At 33.7% G+C, this 20,663-nt stretch overlaps 4 protein-coding genes across 4 annotated transcripts; 3 read left to right on the top strand and 1 right to left on the bottom strand.

Annotated features, from left to right (window-relative positions):
- The first annotated feature begins 2,296 nt into the window (after window positions 1-2,296).
- LOC133330903 (probable tyrosyl-DNA phosphodiesterase) lies at window positions 2,297-7,278 on the top strand. The gene is made up of 6 exons (XM_061539304.1): window positions 2,297-2,384; window positions 2,443-2,871; window positions 2,930-3,032; window positions 3,092-3,481; window positions 6,496-7,087; window positions 7,144-7,278. Exons 1-6 carry the CDS (start codon window positions 2,297-2,299, stop codon window positions 7,276-7,278), a joined length of 1,737 nt encoding a protein of 578 aa, XP_061395288.1.
- A 4,041-nt stretch (window positions 7,279-11,319) lies between these two features.
- Window positions 11,320-12,607, top strand: LOC133330916 (sulfotransferase 4A1). Its single transcript, XM_061539317.1, has 5 exons — window positions 11,320-11,410; window positions 11,466-11,700; window positions 11,759-11,963; window positions 12,022-12,148; window positions 12,204-12,607. The coding sequence occupies exons 1-5, from the start codon at window positions 11,320-11,322 to the stop codon at window positions 12,605-12,607; spliced, it is 1,062 nt and encodes a 353-aa protein (XP_061395301.1).
- A 3,027-nt stretch (window positions 12,608-15,634) lies between these two features.
- Window positions 15,635-16,480, top strand: LOC133330918 (uncharacterized). Its single transcript, XM_061539319.1, has 3 exons — window positions 15,635-15,838; window positions 15,906-16,084; window positions 16,138-16,480. Exons 1-3 carry the CDS (start codon window positions 15,635-15,637, stop codon window positions 16,478-16,480), a joined length of 726 nt encoding a protein of 241 aa, XP_061395303.1.
- A 53-nt stretch (window positions 16,481-16,533) lies between these two features.
- LOC133330915 (transcription initiation factor TFIID subunit 5) lies at window positions 16,534-18,600 on the bottom strand. Its single transcript, XM_061539316.1, has one exon. It carries the CDS (start codon window positions 18,598-18,600, stop codon window positions 16,552-16,554), a length of 2,049 nt encoding a protein of 682 aa, XP_061395300.1. The 3' UTR covers window positions 16,534-16,551.
- Between the last annotated feature and the right edge of the window lie 2,063 nt (window positions 18,601-20,663).

Here is a 20,663-nt window from a genome sequence, read left to right as displayed (position 1 = left end):
CAAAAACCGATACAACAACCACATGGAAATTTGTTTTTGTATGTTCTACTAGTGTCAACTCATTTGACAGAAAAATGTAAACAAATAAACAAATTATCATCAAATTATTTTTATTTTGAAAATGAAATATTTTCGAATCCTCAAAATAAAAATTGAAAAACATGAATGAAAATCTATCAAATTTATATTTCTATCGCTTCCACATGTTTCTTATAATTGAGCCATTGCCATATATATGTGTAACACATATGAAAATGCTGGGAATAGCGAGTTATTCCTTGAATAAAGATTTGCTTCCTCAAACTTTCCCAGCAGGCAGATTGAGTTAATTGAATACAGGAGCACATTTAATAAAGAACAATTTCAAATTGTATGCGTTCCCAATTTTCCTGTTGGGTGATTTTTAAAAACATAATTTGTCAAATTGATATTGACACTAGTATTACGTTGGAATCAAATCAGCTGGGATTTGCTGTTACCTTTTATAATTGTACCATGTATTAATTCGTTAAAAAAACGTCCACAATCTTTGAAAATATTTGTTTTTTTAACAGCACTGCCATATGTTTTGATAAAAATTCTCATTGAAATTTGGTAGCACTGTTGATTTTTACCTTAAATATGGCATCTCAATTGAGAGCAAGAGAGAAATTTTGAGTATGACGCTGAGAAAAAATGAATAAGAGTCTAAACGCAACCAGAGAGTCACGAGTCAGCATCATACTTTTTCGCCGGCGTGAAAACCAAACGAAAGAGTTAGCGTTAGCGGTACAAAATGTCAATTGTTTGTTTTCATTTTTCGACAGAAAATTTTACGTTGTGCAAACCAAAATCAATTTATTATTTAATAAACAATAATGTCAAGGAACTTGGATAATATTATTGAAAAAATTAATTTTCTTCCATTTTATTATTAATTCGTTAAAAAAAAACGTCCACAATCCTTAAAATAATTGTTTTTTTAACAGCACTGCCATATGTTTTGATATAAATTCTCATTGAAATTTGGTAGCACTGTTCATTTTTAACATAAAATATGGCAACTCAATTGAGAGCAAGAGAGAAATTTTGAGTATGACGCTGAGCAAAAATGAATAAAATCTTTTCTAGCGTCATGCCACTAGACGCGAACGTCAGCCGTCGCGATTTCCCGTTGCCAATAAGAAACACACGGCAAACGACTTTCGCTGACTCTAGACTCTATGGTTGCGTTTAGACTCTTAGAGTCTAAACGCAACCAGATTATGTTTTAAAAACATAATTTGTCAAATTGATATTGACACTAGTATTACGTTGGAATCAAATCAGCTGGGATTTGCTGTTACCTTTTATAATTGTACCATGTATTAATTCGTTAAAAAAACGTCCACAATCTTTGAAAATATTTGTTTTTTTAACAGCACTGCCATATGTTTTGATAAAAATTCTCATTGAAATTTGGTAGCACTGTTGATTTTTACCTTAAATATGGCATCTCAATTGAGAGCAAGAGAGAAATTTTGAGTATGACGCTGAGAAAAAATGAATAAGAGTCTAAACGCAACCAGAGAGTCACGAGTCAGCGTCATACTTTTTCGCCGGCGTGAAAACCAAACGAAAGAGTTAGCGGCACAAAATGTCAATTATTTCTTTTCTTTTTCTGACAGAAAAATTTACGTTGTGCAAACCAAAATCAATTTATTATTTAATAAACAATAATGTCAAGGAATTTGGATTAAATTATTGAAAAAAATATTTTTCTTCCATTTTATTAATAATTCAATAAAAAACATCCACAATCTTTGAAAATATTTGTTTTTTTAACAGTACTGCCATATGTTTTGATATCAATTCTCATTGAAATTTGGTAGCACTGTTTATTTTTACCTAAAATATGGCAACTCAATTGAGAGCAAGAGAGAAATTTTGAGTATGACGCTGAGCAAAAATGAATAAAATCTATTCTAGCGTCATGCCGCTAGACGCGAACGTCAGCCGTCGCGATTTCCCGTTGCCTATAAGAAACACACGGCAAACGACTGTCGCTGACTCTAGACTCTATGGTTGCGTTTAGACTCTTATGTGCCATGGACGGAATGAAAAAAATTGTTGTCCTTTCTTCTTTCCCTCTATTCTAAACATACAGCGTTATGCTTCACACTCATTCGTAAACTTGAAAAATACCTCAAAATTCGTTTCGATTTTATCTTTATCTGTGCCCCCTATTCGCAATTCTCGAAACGTTTTTAGTTTAGGATGGCGCGCACAAAGCAACCACAACGCCCGCAATACAGAACGAACGAACAAGTTAAACAATATGCCTCCTAATTTGAAAATATGTCCTTACGCTGAAAAATGCTACCGAAGAAATCCCATTCACTTCAACGAATATTCGCATCCACATCGTTGAGTATTAAAATACTAAAAGTTATAATTTTTTAATCTTGTCTGTTCTACTTCCAGTGGATAAGATATACAACAGGGGTTTGGACTCACAGACTCGTGAGTATGTTATACCAGCTGAATTATCCCAAAATGCGGATGTGATTTTGCAACAACTAAAGCTGCTGGAGAAATTGTTTCCAAAAGATACCATGTCGCTTCAAGCCGAAAATGTGCAGTCTATACGTGAAACTTCAACTGCGAAGGCAGAAAAGCGGGAATATTCTCCTAAGCCATCAACCTCAAGAGGTGCGAGCAGTGGTGATAGCAGTTCAAACTTGTCTAAAAAACCGAAAGTTACCAGGAATATAAGAGATTACGTACCCGTTGTTGTTGAAAAGGGTAGAATGTTGAAGAAGTTAGAAGCGGCTGCGCCGTATAATTTTTTCCTAACTGCTATTACAGACTCCAAACCAACTCATAATGAACCTTTGACTATTACAATGCAAGGTAACGTAATGAAATATATCGTCAGGATATAATTGACATTTTAAAATAACTATTTCAGAGATCCTCGACGAAAGTTTGGGGGTTATTGAAGAGTCTGTTCAGATAAACTTTATGGTGGACATTGGCTGGTTATTGGGGCACTATTACTTTGCAGGCATACTGTAAGTGTAAAAGAAGCTGATTGGCATTTTTATTGAATATTTCATTAAAACTAACACAGGGATACGCCTTTACTTGTGTTGTACGGAGATGAAACGCCAGAACTGCAAACTATTTCTAAACATAAACCAAAGGTTAAAGCTATTAAGGTAAAAATGCCAACACCGTTCTCAACTTCACATACAAAGATGATGTTGTTGGCGTACAAAGATAACTCGATGCGTATCATTGTGTCAACGGCAAATCTTTATGAAGATGATTGGCATAATCGCACTCAAGGTGTCTGGATAAGTCCCACCTTGACGCCACTGGAACCAGATGCGGATACTGCTGCAGGTGAAAGTCCTACAAATTTCCGACAGGATTTAATGTTGTATTTGGTGGAATATAAATGTGCGGAACTACAAACGTGGATTGCAAGAATACGAAGGACCGATTTCAGTGCTATAAAGTAAGTTATTCAATGAAATTTGGTTAATCGCAATCTTATTTTAAGAATAGTGCGCCGAAAGAACTAGCAAATTCGTTTAGAAAATAAATGACCCTAAGGAGGAGTACAGTATTCTCAAACGATGAACTAATTTTAAATCTTATTAACAAATCCTTGGATTAACTCTAGTTTAGTAAAAACGATCAGACTTTCCAGATGTAGGTATCATTACTCTAATTATGGAATTTATTTTTTATGCCACGTACTAGGTTATCTGAATCGGAAGTTCGAGTACCCAGCTATTAATAAAAAATGTTTATAAAATTACATTTTACATAAAATGGTGACATGAGATGTTTATCTCTAACAAACGTGACTGTATTTCCCTAAATCAATAGGAGTTGATGGAATCCCCATTACATTTATTAAAATCGTTTTCCCCTATATATCTGAGATCATCTTGGACTTGGTAAACGCTATATTAACTTCGTCTATTTTTCCCCTATGTTGGAAAACTGCTCGAGTAGTACCACTACCTAAATGCCGTTCGGTGATCTCAGACCTATATCAATTTTACCAGCACTGTCAAAGGTTATGGAGTATATTATTAAGAAACAAATGCTTGAGGTTTGTTCATCTAGAATTTGTGATTCTCAACATGCTTTCCGTCAGGGTTACAACACCACTCATTTGCTTCTTAAAATGACTGGACAAATTAAGTGTTTGTATCATTAGATTTGTCTAAGGCATTCAATTCTATTGATCATGATAAGCTCGTAAGGAAACTTAAGAATAACTTTGACTTTTCTAAATCAGCCTGCAAGCTAATATTGTCTTATTTGTTCAGAACCATTGTACTTCAAAAACATTTTTTATTATATTATTCCATTATTTGATGTAGCGACCTATCACATAGGGCAAAGGACTCCAATATTATATCTACTCTCAACCAATAATTTCAATTTACAGTTTTAAATATCTTATTATATCACAATTATCAATATAAAATATATAATTTATTATAGTTATATTTATTTAAATGTTGAAGTCAGTTATGCAATAAAAACACAAACAAATAAGCAAAACCCATGAATTTAAGATGAATTGAGGTTGAAGTAATCGTATAAATGAGTTCGATAACATGTTAAGGAAGAGTTAAATGTTTTAAGAGAAGGCGGTAAGGTGTTAAAAATTCTAGAAATTCGTACTAAAAAGGATTTTTCCAATAAAGGACACAAACTCGGAACAAGTATTTGTATGTTTCTAACAGATCTAGAAAACATAAACAAATCAACTACAGAGGAAGGAGTCTGCAACTTAAATACCTTATAGAACAACAACATTGACCTTAAACTCACAAAACTTTCAAAGGTACAACCGAGGAACTCTTTAACGTAAGGTGAAATGTGATCACGACGTTTAACACAATATACATATCGCATAACTTTATGGAACAAGAGTTTAATTTTACGTAAAACATATCCACAACAACCCCCAAAAATCTCAATACAAAAAATTTGGCATAATCAATGCATGGGCCAATTGAATTCTAATGCTCTTAGGTGTAGCCATATCCAAAGAGTACAACTTTCTTAAAATAAAGTTTACCTTGGACACCAAAGAATTAACATGCACATCAAACACCAAACTACTATCAAGAAACAAACCAAGACATTTCATAGAGCTTACAACATTTATAGAATTATTATAAATGGAAACATTTACTGAATTCTCTTGCAAGTTCCCAAAAAACATAACTTTACTCTTTCGTGTATTAATTGAGAGTCCGTTTGCAGATAACAACGTTACTAACACATTGATATTAAAATGTATAGAGGACTGCAAAACATCTAAAAACACATAAAAAACAAAATCTGCAAGTCATCAGCAAATGACATGCAGCTTCTACTACTAATACAACTTAGCAAATCATTAACATACATAACAAACAATAGAGGCCCAAGTACAGACCCCTGGGGTACACCACTACTCACAGGGAGCATTCCAGAAACAACATTCCTACAACAAACATACTGCTTCCTTCCAAACATATACGACGAGATAAGCTTACAAGCTGAGGACGAAAAATTGAACAAACTATGTAATTTTCTAATTAAATTAGCGTGATTAATTTTGTCAAAGGCTTTCTCCAAGTCTACTGAAAAATTACCGAGCATATCCTCTAAATATTTATATAGGTCAAGAAAGAATTGATTTTGTACACCACCATAGATGTCTAGGTGTTATAGTTGATTGTGAACTATCCTTTAAATCCCATATTGATGATTGACCTGTAAAGTATGGGGTACATTACGTAGGATTTATTCGTTTATTTTGTACTTAAATCAGCGGATAAAGCAAATTCTAGCTAATTCCCTTTTAATGTCTCAGGTTTTATATGGGCTTGAAGTATATTCTGGGACAATTGTCAAATATCGTTGCTTATTCCTTTTTTATAAAATAATTAAAAATGATTCCCCCGTATCCTTGAGAATTTTATTTTCTTTTCCAATTCTTATATTCTTATACATGTGCTGCTTATTGGTTATTGGCCATATATTAAAATCTATATTTGTTTTTATGGCTGGGGAGCCTTCATTCAATTTTTATCAAAGTAAAATTATTTATATTTATTTATGTTTAATATATAATGTATCTCAGGCTACGTATATTTGTCAGCAGTTACGTATTAATGGCCTTAAGGCTTTGTATCATAATTGAATTTGAAATAAAAATAAATAAATAAAATAAAAATTACCTTTTACATAAAATGGTGACATGAGATGTTTATCTCTAACAAACGTGACTGTATTTCCCAAGCGGATTGAGAATAAAGGTATTCGTATAACCTTAAAAATTATACACATTTTGTATTAATTCATTCCGTAGAACCGGGTGCAACCAGTCATTGAACTTCCGGGTACGCTTCTCCAAGGAAAAATATCATAATTAGGCTAATAATACCAACCTCTGGAAAAAGTCAGATCGTTTTTACTAAACTAAAGTTGTTCCATTGTCATTGTTTTATCTTACAGTGTATTTTTCATTGGATCTGTACCCGGAGGCCATAGAGAAGGTCCTCGTGGTCATCCATGGGGTCACGCTCGTGTTAGTACCATACTTCAAAAACATTGTACACCAATAGATGAGTCGGTCCCTGTCGTCTGCCAAAGCTCAAGCATTGGAAGTTTGGGTGGCAATATACAAGCCTGGATACAAAACGACTTACTTAATAGTTTTCGACGTGATAATAAACCCCTCGGAATCCGCAAATTTCCTCAATTTAAAATGATATATCCGAGTTTTTCAAACGTGAGTGGAAGTCACGATGGTATGTTAGGTGGTGGATGTTTACCTTACAGCAGAAGTACAAACGATAAACAACCATGGTTAAAGACCTACCTGTATCAATGGACATCCAAGCTTCGTCATCGTTCACGTGCAATGCCACATATTAAATCATATAGTCGATTCAATGTTGAGGATAAGTCTATATATTGGTTTATATTAACGTCAGCGAACTTATCAAAGGCAGCATGGGGTTCCTTTAATAAAAATGCAAACATCCAGGCCTGCTTGCGCATTGCTAACTTTGAGGCAGGGCTGTTATTTTTACCTAGGTTTGTGGTAAGTACATTATCAATTATGTGCTAAATATATTGATGTTGATTGTTTTTTTCTAGATTGGTGAGGATACTTTTCCCCTTGGAACTGCAAGAGATGGAATACCACCATTTCCACTTCCGTATGATGTTCCATTGACCCCATATAATCCAGATGATAAACCTTTTTTGATGGATTACTTACACGAACTATGAAAAAATAACAAATCCAACGTTATATGATTATTTAAAACTAATGTAAATGCATATGCAATAATACATACCTTCGCTTACCGTGTTTATATATCACTGTGCAGAAAATTAGTTTATCGAAAATAAATATTCAATGACAAAAATTTGTACAGGAAGTTGGAAAATTTTCAGGAAAAAATTTTTTTTTCACAAGATTTAGGTTAATCAAAAAGCGGAAAAATAAGTTCGCATTTTTTGACAAATTTAATATTTTTTTGTTGAAAAAAAAAGTTTCCACACATTGTATCAAATTTAGATTTGGCGAGTTTACTTGCGGCAAGTCTTTCTTTGCAGTAGTAGAGGGGCAAGGGAAATAGAAATGGAAAAAATTGCTCGTACCGGCAATTTCTTTTTGTGTATTTCGTTGTAGTGTCAGTATTTTGAAATACCAATCCAGAACATTTTCGAACATAAAAAAAAACATTCACAAAATGTCAATAAAAAATAGTTTTGAAACTGAATTGCCTTGTATAGACGCATGAAGCAAGTTCAAAAGAGAACGATAAAAATTACCGCAAGTAAACTCGTCTAATGGTGTTTTTACACGATATGTATTTTACATATGTGCTGTCACTTTTTTTACGTATGGAAATCGAACTCGTCATGTGAAACATACAGAAATTTCAATGTGTCAAAACGATATGCAATTACATATGTATTTTTTCCGAATAGGACGCGCTTTATTTTCGTATGTAAAACATAAGGAAATCAGCTGTTTGAATGAAACACATTGTTGGAAGAAAATATGTATTTCAATTGCAAGTCAAAGAAAAGGATGAAAAGGCCACAATTACAAATTATTATTTCGTTAGTAGGTGTTTAATAAAAAATGGTTTTGATTTAAGAAAAAATAAAAGTGTTTTTTTGTTTATAAGTTATGTCATATGACACACAAAAAATTAATGTTTTGTGTACGCTGCTAATTTTGACACACATAAGGAATTACATATGGATGAAATAAGTGATAGCACATATGTAAAATACATATCGTGTAAAAACACCATAATCTAAATCAGGACTTATGGAAGGTAGTCTCATTTGAGAAGTATATGATGGCAACCCTTTTTAATATGGAATTCAGGGTCCTACCTAAATTCTTGCGTATGCGTACAAATTTATTCACCTCAAAAGTTAAATACATGTGTTTTAATAAATGTTACCCAAATACGCATTGCGTATCAAAATATAAAGTTGAAAATTTTCAACATTGACAATGCGTATTTTGGAATTTTTGTTTTTTTTTTTTGAAAATTTGTGTTTCTATAAAAGCAAACATTTTTCGATCAATTAAAAAAATTTTTATCCATTTTCGCCGTTTTTAATTGGCACAGATGCAAATAAAGTCCTTACGTATTTGGGTAATACGGACGTAATAGGCACGACCCTCATATATCAATTTCAAATAAAATTAAAAATAAATTCCATAAAATGTAGCGTATGTCGAGTGACATATGGGCACTTCCGCAGTCACACGACTTTCAGAGGCAAAATCAAACTTTAAATGTTAAATAAATTAAAAACAATTATTTTTTTACAATTCTCCCAAAAAACTTTTTTGTAGAACTTTAGGAGTACTATCAGTGGTAAAATTTGAGGGCCTCCGGTTTTTATCTTCTAAGATAAAAATACTTTCAAAATTTGGACAAAATAAGGACAATATTTTCATATCAATTTTGAGAGCTGAATGCTGTTAAAGACAAATTTATGAAAATAAAATGGAAACATATGACTGCATTAGACTACCTTGTATAATTATGCCACGATTTAAAATTAATGTAATAAAATTAACAATATTTATGTGAATTCAATATAAAAATAAATACTGATTGTTCAACAAAAGCAATTGCAACCTCGCAGTAAAAATTATCCAAGATAATAGTTTTTTTAAACGTATTTTTTATGGTTAATACCAATGGTACAATTATAAAAGGTAACAGCAAATCCCAGCTGATTTGATTCCAACGTAATACTAGTGTCAATATGAATTTGACAAATTATGTTTTTAAAAATCACCCAACAGGAAAATTGGGTACGCATACAATTTGAAATTGTTCTTTATTAAATGTGCTCCCGTATTCAATTTACTCAATCTGCCTGCTGGGAAAGTTTCAGGAAGCAAATCTTTCTTCAAGGAATAACTCGCTATTCCCAGCATTTTCATATGTGTTACACATACATGTGGCAATGGCTTAATTATAGGAAAGATGTGGAAGCGATAGAAATATAAATTTGAAAGATTTTCATTCATGTTTTTCAATTTTTATTTTGAGGATTCGAAAATATTTAATTTCTAAATAAAAATAATTTGATGATAATTTGTTCGTTTACATTTTTCTGTCAAATGAGTTGACACTAGTAGAACTTACAACAACAAATTTCAATGTGGTTGTTGTATCGTTTTTTGTACAACAACACTTGCTGTTACCTTCTATTATTATACCATGGGTTAATACTTAATATGATATTTTCCGTGTAAGTGTCTGAATTCTACTTGTAAAGAATTTTTCACACTTGGTATGCTTGAAATGTTATTGCTTCTAATATTTTTCTCCAAAATGACTGAAACGTACAGCACAGAAATATGGGATATACGAATAAGTCCATGTATGTAGCGACATTCGAATTAAAAAAGACGTTAAAATATATTTTGTTGCAACTAAACAATTTAAAATGATGTATGCTAGAAAATCAAAGAACTAGAAGTTCAAAATGATATACAGCGTAAGCCATTAAATAGAGCAGATGTCATTAATGCCTGTTGCCAAACCACTCTAAATTCTACCAAATAATAGCTTACGCTATCATTTTTTATTACCTGCATATTTTCTGCAAAAAATAAATTGTACAAAGAAAGTTTACGAAAACTGGTTGTAATCTATAAACAACATTTACATATACAGAAGTACATATGATATTTTCCGTGTAAGTGTCTGAATTCTACTTGTAAAGAATTTTTCACAATTGGTATGCTTGAAATGTTATTGCTTCTAATATTTTTCTCCAAATAATCCTTATGGATTCAAATCCGGGGAATGAGGAGGTGTCTGAATCAATGTTGGACAATTGCAAAGCATCCATTCTCGAACGATATGGATGGGACTTGTGTTTGGGGGTCATTATCTTGATAAAAATTGAAATGTTGTCACCAATCTCAATTTGTATTTATTTAATTTTTATATTTCATATTGCCCAGTCTTTCGACCTTAAGGCTGTAAGCTACATTTCACAATTAAATATAAATTTTATCATATTAAGCGGCTTAAATGTAAAAGGGAGGGATATTGAACTACTGAAGAATATTATACCGATCAAACTACAAAAAAAAAGTTTTTGATTATTATAGGTTATGATTAAAAAAATTGATTAATTGGATTATGACTACTTCAGTAGGAATGGAATGGTTAATGGTTAATCCACACCAAAAGAAAATTATTATATATAAAAATGAGTTGTACACTACATTTCAAATTACCTTTTAGAATGAAAATGCGGACATTGAGAAACAAGTTGTTAACAAAAGCATCAACCAACATTTTAAAATGACTGAAACGTACAGCACAGAAATATGGGATATACGAAAAAGTCCATGTATGTAGCGACATTCGAATTAAAGAAGACGTTAAAATATATTTTGTTGCAACTAAACAATTTAAAATGATGTATGCTAGAAAATCAAAGAACTAGAAGTTCAAAATGATATACAGCGTAAGCCATTAAATAGAGCAGATGTCATTAATGCCTGTTGCCAAACCACTCTAACTTCTACCAAATAATAGCTTACGCTATCATTTTTTATTACCTGCATATTTTCTGCAAAAAATAAATTGTACAAAGAAAGTTTACGAAAACTGGTTGTAATCTATAAACAACATTTACATATACAGAAGTACAAACACACAGTACCAACGTCAACTATTTTTGGCCACTAGAAAAGTGGATAATTTGTTGACAGTGCAAGCTGAAGAATTTAGTTTGGGTTGTGGCTTTAGTACTGTTGAAGTCGCAATGGCACAAACATCACACAACCATACATTTCCATATCAAATTAATTTGCTCGATTCAGAAATTAATAAGGAATTACTTCAATACTTTCATGGTAGCATTTTTGTATTTTTTTACATATTTGATTTAAAACTATGGCATCTTTTAAGGAGAGAAAACTGGATTTGTTCAAGTTGGACCTGAAAAGTATTTCTTCCCTTACAAATATAAGAGCGAAGCAGAAAACTATTACAACTTTAAAGCCAGGCCAAGTGATATATGGGTTGTAACTTGTCCCAGGTCCGGAACAACGTGGACACAGGAGATGGTATGGTTGTTATGCAACGATTTGGATTTTCTTACGGCCAAACAAATTAAATTGACTGAACGTTTTCCATTTTTTGAGTAAGTTTTATATTATCTGCATCTTTGCGAAGAATGCATGTTAAATCACATTTCACAGGTTTCACTTGTTCGTACACCCTGAAATTAAAAAACAAATACTCGAAGAGGTTGCTCATAATAAAGAACAACAGGAATTCATTGAATTGATATCTACTCCTGGCTATAAACTATTGTCTGAAATTCCTGAAACAAAAAGGCGATTCATTAAAACTCATTTCCCCTTATCTTTGTTGCCTCCCAGTGTGATGGAGCAGAAGTGTAAGGTATTTTCGGATATAAGATTATTTGTATTTTGTATTGTTTACCATGATATTACTTCAGATTATTTATGTAGCTCGAAATCCAATGGATGTTGCAGTTTCATATTACTACTTGAACCGTTTGTATCGTACTCAAGGATATGTGGGAAATTTTGAGCGTTACTGGACATATTTCCAGGATGGTCTAAGTATACTTTTTATATAAAAAAAAAATGTTTCTAAAACTACTATAATTTCTCTTAGACCCATGGCTCCCATATTTTAGCCATGTCCGTGAGGCTATGCAGCATAGAAAGTCGTCAAACTTCCTATATCTTCAGTATGAGGATATGTCTACAGATCTTCAAGGTTCAATTAAACGTATTGCCAATTTTTTGGGTTGCGATTTAGATTATTCAAAAATGGAAGCTCTATTGCAGCATTTGAATATATCAAATTTTCGTTTAAATACATCTGTGAATGGTCAGGAAATGATGGATGCTCACATTCTAAATAAAGAAAATAATGGATTTGTTCGCAATGGAGTAGCAGGGTCCTCATTTGCCGAGTTTCAAGCTGTGCCCGGATTGTTTGAACAAGCAAATAAGTGGATTACTGAGAATATTACTGCCTTAAAGACGAATGGGAATAAAACCGAAACGACATGACACAATTATAGAAGGTAGGGCATATCCACCATCTGATAACACTTTTTCTCAAGATGGTTTGTTCTGTTTATTGTTTTAAATACAATGTCAAATAAATTAAAATTTAATTGAAATAAAAATGATTTTTTACCGCGTTCGTCTGGAATGATTACATTGTTATGGATTTTGGGAAGGAATTACAAACATTCATTTATTTTTCGTTTTTTTAGTTATGTGTTGAAAAAATGTAAAATAAATAGAACAATATTTATTTATATTTATTATTTATAATTTTATGTAAGCCACTGCCTGCATAGCTGATTTTTTGTTGCCCTACCTTGAATTAGTGTACCGGGGTAGTAGTCTCATTTCTTTTTAGTTTGTTTTAATTTCGATATTATTCCACATATCACATTTATTTTTATTCGATTCCTTTGCAATTTAAGCCAATTTACAATTCATGTGGCCAATTTAAAGTTAATTACAAAGATTCCACCTTGTTTCTATTCTACAATTAAATACACATTGCAATATTTATTCTAGCAATATGTGAACACCACTGTGGTCACATATGGTCTGTTCCCGTACTGCAAGAATCTACTACTTTTTACTACGATAACGAATTTTCCTTTATTATATCGAAGAAAATAGTAAAATCGAGTAGATTCTTGCTGTACGGGAACAGACCAATAACTAAAACATGAAATGTGGTAAAAATTGTTTGACAAGCCCCCGATCCGTTTGAAGTATTATTAAAATTTTTTTCATTCAAAACACGTAGTGTACTATATAGATTTAGTGTGATAGGAAAATATTGCATTAAAATGTTCGTGAAAAACGTCGACTTTGAGCTGGCCGCATAATTAAAACACCGTGTGATCATTTACTTTGCTGCAATTTATTTGCAAATATATTAAAAAAAAAACTTAATTTTGGTAAATTTAAAAATTTAGCGCCGAAAATATAAAAAATAAAGGTGTACCAGAAATTGCTACAATTAGTAGATATCAATAAATAATTTATCTATATATGTATGTATATATAAATAATAGAATGTACATGCGGTCATTGTATGTACACGTTTTCCATAAAAAGCACGTACATTTTGGGATAAATGCAAGGACGAAAATCAGAGGACATATATTTCCTTATACGGCATTTACATTAGAACTTTTTACCGGGTTAACCTACTTTATTAGGATTTATTTGGCATATATTCAAAGGAATTGAAAATGTAAACCCACTGGGTTAACCAAATCCGGTTAAATGTAAACGACCTTTTAAAGTACCTAAAATATTCCTATGCAACGGAAATTTCAAATCGGGTGGTAGCATTTTATGGTTCTTATCATGGCACAATAAATAGGTAGTCTGTCAAAGTGCGTAATTTCTACTTCAATTCGATGTGCAATGTTGCCATCCATGTCAAATATTATACGGAAAAATCATGGTACAATTACACAAAGCAACTACAATACTCAGCTGATTTGATTGTATCGTAATACTCGTGTCAAGATCGATACGACATGAACTACACAGCAGGAAAATTTTGTACACATCAAATTTGATACAAAAAATACAATAACAATAATTTCAGCTTTACAATTTAAGGGCTAAGCAGAATGCTCGCGTTGAGCCATGGCCTATAAATAAAGTCACCAAGGGAGACCAGCTGATTATCGATACCTCTCAAGTTTGCTGTCAAAATGCATTATTGTGAATTGACTTCCATTATGAAAACGTTAACAAAGTCGAAATTTTTGACATCAGACTTGAGAAAAAACATCCGTTGCGTTATGTGTTATCGAAAATGCAACAACCACCAGGAAACGATAACGCTAACTAAAGGGCTAAGCCATGGCCTATAAATAAGGTCACCCAGGGAGACCAGCTGATAATCGATACCTCTCAAGTTTGCTGTCAAAATGCATTATTGTGAATTGACTTCCATTACGAAAACGTAAACAAAGTCGAAATTTTTGACTTGAGAAAAAACAGCTGTTTTCCGATTTGGTGACCTTATTTATAGGCCATGGCATGATCCAATAAACAGGTCGTGTAAGAAGCAATCGTTATCGACAATTTTGAATTAAAATCCCCCAAGCTGACAATTTTTTTTTGTTTACGTTTTCACACAATTAAGTTAAAATTGAAAGCATATTGTCAACTCGCCTGAAATCATCTGGCCTTATCGGACGACCTTATTATTGGATCATGAACGATAACATATTTTCAATAGTCCTGATTTATATTAGGCGAGTTTACTTGCGGCAATTTTTATCGTTCTCTTTTGAACTTGCTCCATGCGTCTATACAGGGCAATTCGGTTTCCAAAAAATTTTTCATTTGTTGTTTTTTCACATTTAAATATACATACATATATAAAATGTCAACAAATACGAAATACACAAAACGAATTGCCAGAAAATTGTCGGTAACACATTTCTATACCCCTTGCCCCTCTCTCCTACAAACAAAGACTTGCCGCAAGTAAACTCGCCTAATCTAAATCAAGACATACAAACAGTCAATTAGTTGCATGGCCTATAAATAAGGTCACCAAGGGAGACCAGCTGATTATCGATAACTCTCAAGTTTGCTGTCAAAATGCATTATTGTGAATTGACTTCCATTTTGAAAACGTAAACAAAGTCGAAATTTTTGACATTAGACTTGAGAAAAAACAGAAGTTTTCCGATTTCGATTGCTATCTTGGTGACCTTATTTATAGGCCATGGTCACCAAGGGAGACCAGCTGATTATCGATAACTCTCAAGTTTGCTGTCAAAATGCATTATTGTGAATTGACTTCAATTATGAAAACGTAAACAAAGTCGAAATTTTTGACATTAGACTTGAGAAAAAACAGATGTTTTCCGATTTCGATTGCTATCTTGGTGACCTTATTTATAGGCCATGTTGGTGACCTTATTTATAGGCCATGATTAGTTGAAAGTCGACATATGTATCCCTAGTACTAAAGCGACCAAAGACATAAAAGTACGATTACGATTGTAAGTCTTTGAAGCGACAAGCGACTCAACACTAATGTTGGAAGGCTGGTATTGCCGGACATTGAATGAGCAGGAGCAATCTGCTCAGCCTGTACATAATGAACATCACATTGAGGGTAATGATGAAACAGATTCTTCTGCTAGTCAAGATGAAAGCCGACGAGACCAATCTAGTAATGCGGTTGACTACAAGTCTCAATACAGATATCTTAAAAGGAAATTGAAGTTCTTGATATACGTGCGTAATAAACTATTAAAAACCTGTAATTAATAAAAATTAAAATACACGGAAATTCTTGTTATAGGAAAATGAATTTTTTCAGGATGCCCTTCGTTCAAACCAACGTCGTTTACTGAAAGTATCTCGCGACAGAGCATTTCTCTTAGATCGTCTGTTACAATATGAAAAACCGGAAAATACTTCTTCCGAGAGCGAGGAAACTGAAGAATCTTCTGAAGATGAAGCGACAAAGGACATCAAAAAGTAAGCTAATGTTATTTGTGTGCGTATAATTCTTAGGTATTTTATATTTGCAGGCGCAAATTAGACCAAACATCAAATATCCTCACGCCAGGAACATCAAGAGGGAGGAAGAAGAAAATTGCGACACCAGTTAACTCTGAGATTCACAATTCTAAAGGAAGTCAGTCCCAATATAACCCAGCTGCAGACGATTGTCAACAACCCCAGGCAGATGTTAATCCACATTTAGCGAATGAATCTGTAATGGAGCTGATGACAGATCAAATTACTGTACCAAAGGAAATGTTCAGTAATGATCCCTCTTTGGACAGTGAACCTAATGAGCATTTAGTCGAATGTTCTTCACCAAGTCATGTCGCCGCTGAAGAGTGTGTTCCCATGGAATACAGTAATTAAAGTCATAAACATGTTAGATTAAAATCTTCATTTATTACTGTCTGACATAAAATATAATAATATGATACCGATTACGATTTAAATGTTCCTACAGCTAATAAGAGGTTTCGCCTTGTAAAGTGAAGTGTTGTGAACGGGGTTGATTTTGTTGGGAATGCTCTAAGGAGGTAATGATCGCTTTCATCAACTTCTAGATTGTGGGATGCGTTCGAGTTCTGAGATATGTAATCTTCGCTAAGTTTGGAAAAATCCCACAATGTTAGGTAGCAATCCAAACCTCCAACTGCAAGGATAGTTCCGTCTCGACTGAATGTTATTGTATGTATCGATCCTGTATGTCTAACTAGTGAAGTGACAAGTTGGCCATGGGATAAATCCCAAATTAAAACGTTGTGGTCCGACGAACCCGATGCCAAATACCGACCACATGTTGAAAATGCCAAGGCATATACTGGCCCCTTATGACCAGTCATGAGGCGCACCAATTGACCTGTGAGTACGTCCCAAAGTCTTACAGTACGATCGCTTGATCCACTAGCTATGTAGTTTGAGTTAGGGTGAAATTGCACACAATCAACGTCGGACAGGTGTCCCGTAAATATTCGCAGTGGCTGGTTGGAATCGGTAGCCCAAAGTCGCACAGTTTTGTCATAAGAACATGAGGCGAAGTAGTACCCATGCGGAGAAAACCGTACATCCCAAACTGGAAACAGGTGACCTTTGAAGACCACAATACATGTCCACGTGTGCAGCGACCATAAGCGAATAGTGGCGTCCTCCGAACAAGACAGCAACATGTTTTTTTCAGGGGCGAAAGCACATCTATATACTGGTCCGCTATGGCCATAGAATGTCCGTGCTGACTCCCCAGTTCGATCATCCATCATCCGAACTAACACATCCTCAGCATCCTTATCAATGTCTTTTAACATCTCAGCAGGTTTCATTTCTCTTAACTTCGAAGGGGTTAGTGACCATACTTTTATGCTAGAATCAGTGAATCCAACGGCCATCATGAACGAATCTTCTGATATTTCAGCACAAGTAACGCTGTTATGAGAGTTTAAAATAGTGTACAAGCAAACTGATGGCAAAGAATCCTTACCAAGTGGAACTCTCTTTGATGCCTCGCGAAGTGCTTTGAGCTTTTCTAGTTTGTCGGCATCCTTCAGCTCGGGCAAAGGTATTCGATCCATTGAAGGAGCATTAGGATCCGACTTAGATTTCTTTGAGAAAAGTGGATCTTTTTTAGGCTTCTTCTTTTTTGGTTTATCAGGAGCATCTGGATCGTTGTCGTCTTCCTCCTCCACGGCGGTTGGGGCTGGCGTTGTAAGGGATTGGAAATCCACTTCCTTTAGCAATCCATAGTAAACTCGGATCTTATTGTCCTGCCTTCTCGCTTCTCCTATTAGAGATCCACTAGTTGCATTGCATTGTGACTTGCTACGTGCCGTGCCTTCATAAGTATCAAAACTTATATATTTCATGACAATATCTGCGATCAACTCCTGCTTCCTATCTTGTATGTGTCTTTTAAACAGAGAGTGCGCATCCCTTGACATACGTATGATGAATTTATCCGAATCCATTGAACTAACCCAATCATTGTTTTCCATTTCACTTTTCTTTGTTATTAGCAACAAATTCTGCAAATCTTCTCTATAGAAGTAATCCAAGTCCGGCCCATATTTCTCAACAAGGGCGCGCGCAGCCTTCGCATAGCCACCTGAAACGAGTTTAAAGTAGATTTGGACCAATATGGGGTAAAGCACCATGAACAGCTCATGCTTATATATGTCCAACGACTCGTCCACGAAATTGCACAAGTCCCCGTAAGCCAAGTCGTACAACTCAGGATCGCTTCCAGGTCCTTCTTTAGGTTCTCCATTACACTCTGGATTATCGCCCAACGCAGAGGTTAAAATATTAGTAATTTCTTTTGCGTCTACTTCCTCTAGTTCATCTTGTTTGATGTTGGCTTCTTGACACAAAAGTTCTTCGGTTTGCTTAAGGTTATACTTTTTAATTAGTTTGAGCAAGACGAGCAGATCCCGCTTATCCGCGGTTGGTTTTTTCGTTTCTCCAGATACCACCGGCGAGTCGGTTCCATTTGTATTCATTATAAAATTAATTTATTTAATTTTGTTCAAAAAACACAGGCAGCGTTCGCATAAACAAAAATGTCTTCTATTTGGCTCTGAATGAACTAGAGTTGGGTAGTTCCGGAACGAACTAGTTCATTGGAACTATTCCGAGAAAGGAACGAACGGAACTAGTTCCAGTTCTTTAATTAATATAATTCTTTTCTCTGATCCAGTTCCTTTTTTGAACTATTTGAAGCAAAGGAACTGTATGGAGCAAAGGAACTATAAAGAGCAAAGGAACTATATGGAGCAAAGGAACTATTTGGAGCAAAGGAACTATATATGGAAAAACGAAAAAATATAATAAAAGAGAGAGAGAGAGATTCAAAAGAACAGTGGGAAGCCTCCAAGACTCCAGCCTTCATAAAATTCGCTTGTTAATCGTCGTTCTGCCAAGACTCAAGCGACGTCGTACGCAAACCTTCGCCAACAAATGGTCTGTTCCAGTACTTTTTATACCCTCCACCATAGTATGGAGGGTATATTAATTTTGTCAGTCCGTTTGTAACTCATCGAAATATTCATTTCCGACCCTATAAAGTATGTATATTCTTGATCAGGGTAAAATTCTAAGACGATCTAGCAATGTCCGTCCGTCTGTTGTAATCACGCTATCTTCTGAAGGAATTGAGATAGGGTGCTGAAATTTTGCATAGGGTTGTCTTTTGTCTGCAGGCAGGGCAAGTTCGAAGATGGGATATATCGGTCCACGTTTAGGCATAGCTCCCATATAAGGGTACCCCCCAATTTTCGGTATTTTGGGGTTCTTGAGCGCGTTTTTCAAGCGAATTTGTAGTAAATGTATCCACAAAAAATTATAAATATAGGTCCACTTTTTCTTGTAGCCCCCATATAACGGTACCTCCTAATTTTCAGTATTTTTTGGATTTTTATCGTATTTTTCACCGAATTGGCTGTAATTTAGTATTTTGAGTTCTTAGCAGGTACCAAATCTCTCCACAAAAAAATTTAAATATAGGTAAATTTTTTCGGATATCCCGCATATAAGGGTACCCCCCAATTTCGGTATTTTGGGGTTCTTGAGCGCGCTTTTCAACCGAATTCGCTGCAATTTTGTACATTGGGTTCATATTGCGTACCAAATATCTCTACTAAAAATTATAAATATCGGCCCACTTTTTCTGGTAGCCCCCATATAAGGGCACCCCAAATTTTCGGTATTTTGAGGTTCTTAAGCGCGATTTTTTTTAATTTTAATTTGTCTTTATTTACTTTGTAATTGAAGCCAAATTACAATTTAATGGCCAATTTATGTATAATTACAAAGAATCCACCTTATATCATAGCTACTCTAAAACAAATTCTTATAAATATAATATAATAAATATTTTAAACATGTTTAAATCTGCATTACATCATCACTACTCAAATATATCCACTTTTAAACAAGTTATTATAAATAAATGATGTTAACACTAATAAAACATTATGAATGTAATTATGCAGATGAATTTTAAAAAACTTCGTGACATCATGGCTACTCAAATGTAAAATATTAAATAATATAAATTTATAAATACAATACATTGAATACTATTGTGGTTGTTACGTAGCTTTAAAATGATAATCAATTTTTGCAAATCAAGTAAGGCAAAATCATATAAATGATTTGAAATGTATATAAAAAAGTTAGAACAGATTTTCGGAATAGTGTTGAAGAATTTTTTTCCTGAATAAGTTATAGGAATAACAGAATAGCTTTAAATTATTTGGGAGTATATTAAATAAACGAGTTACTCTAACAGTAAACGATTCATTCATATGGGGGCCAATTCTTGGCATGATTAGTTGATTTAATCGAACCGAATGACAAAAAGTAAAGTAATTTGTTAAAAACAGAGGTGATTGTTGTTTAAACACTTTGTAAAATAAAACCAAAACTCTGAAATTGATAAAATCGCGGAAAGAACAACCGAGAAAGCGATATACATAGGGGGAAATATGATCATACCGTTTTCTGGAATATAGATAGCGCATAACTCTGTTAAAAGCTATCTGCAGCATAGAAATATATCTAT

Source organism: Musca vetustissima, unplaced genomic scaffold (genome assembly GCF_032173495.1).
Source record: "Musca vetustissima isolate MV318-11 ecotype Yass unplaced genomic scaffold, APGP_CSIRO_Mvet_v1 utg2401, whole genome shotgun sequence".
NCBI lineage: Eukaryota > Metazoa > Arthropoda > Insecta > Diptera > Muscidae > Musca > Musca vetustissima.
Note: the sequence above shows the minus strand (reverse complement) of the source record. Positions and strands in the feature narration are given on the sequence as shown.

Coding starts and splice junctions, on each gene's coding strand:
- LOC133330903 (XM_061539304.1), top strand. CDS start 2,297: ATGCCTCCTAATTTGAAAATATGTCCTTACGCTGAAAAATGCTACCGA. Junction 2,385..2,442: donor CGAATATTCGCATCCACATC/GTTGAGTATTAA, acceptor TTCTACTTCCAG/TGGATAAGATATACAACAGG. Junction 7,088..7,143: donor TATTTTTACCTAGGTTTGTG/GTAAGTACATTA, acceptor GTTTTTTTCTAG/ATTGGTGAGGATACTTTTCC.
- LOC133330916 (XM_061539317.1), top strand. CDS start 11,320: ATGGCACAAACATCACACAACCATACATTTCCATATCAAATTAATTTG. Junction 11,701..11,758: donor GAACGTTTTCCATTTTTTGA/GTAAGTTTTATA, acceptor CACATTTCACAG/GTTTCACTTGTTCGTACACC. Junction 11,964..12,021: donor TGATGGAGCAGAAGTGTAAG/GTATTTTCGGAT, acceptor ATATTACTTCAG/ATTATTTATGTAGCTCGAAA.
- LOC133330918 (XM_061539319.1), top strand. CDS start 15,635: ATGTTGGAAGGCTGGTATTGCCGGACATTGAATGAGCAGGAGCAATCT. Junction 15,839..15,905: donor AATTGAAGTTCTTGATATAC/GTGCGTAATAAA, acceptor TTCTTGTTATAG/GAAAATGAATTTTTTCAGGA. Junction 16,085..16,137: donor GCGACAAAGGACATCAAAAA/GTAAGCTAATGT, acceptor TTATATTTGCAG/GCGCAAATTAGACCAAACAT.
- LOC133330915 (XM_061539316.1), bottom strand. CDS start 18,600: ATGAATACAAATGGAACCGACTCGCCGGTGGTATCTGGAGAAACGAAA.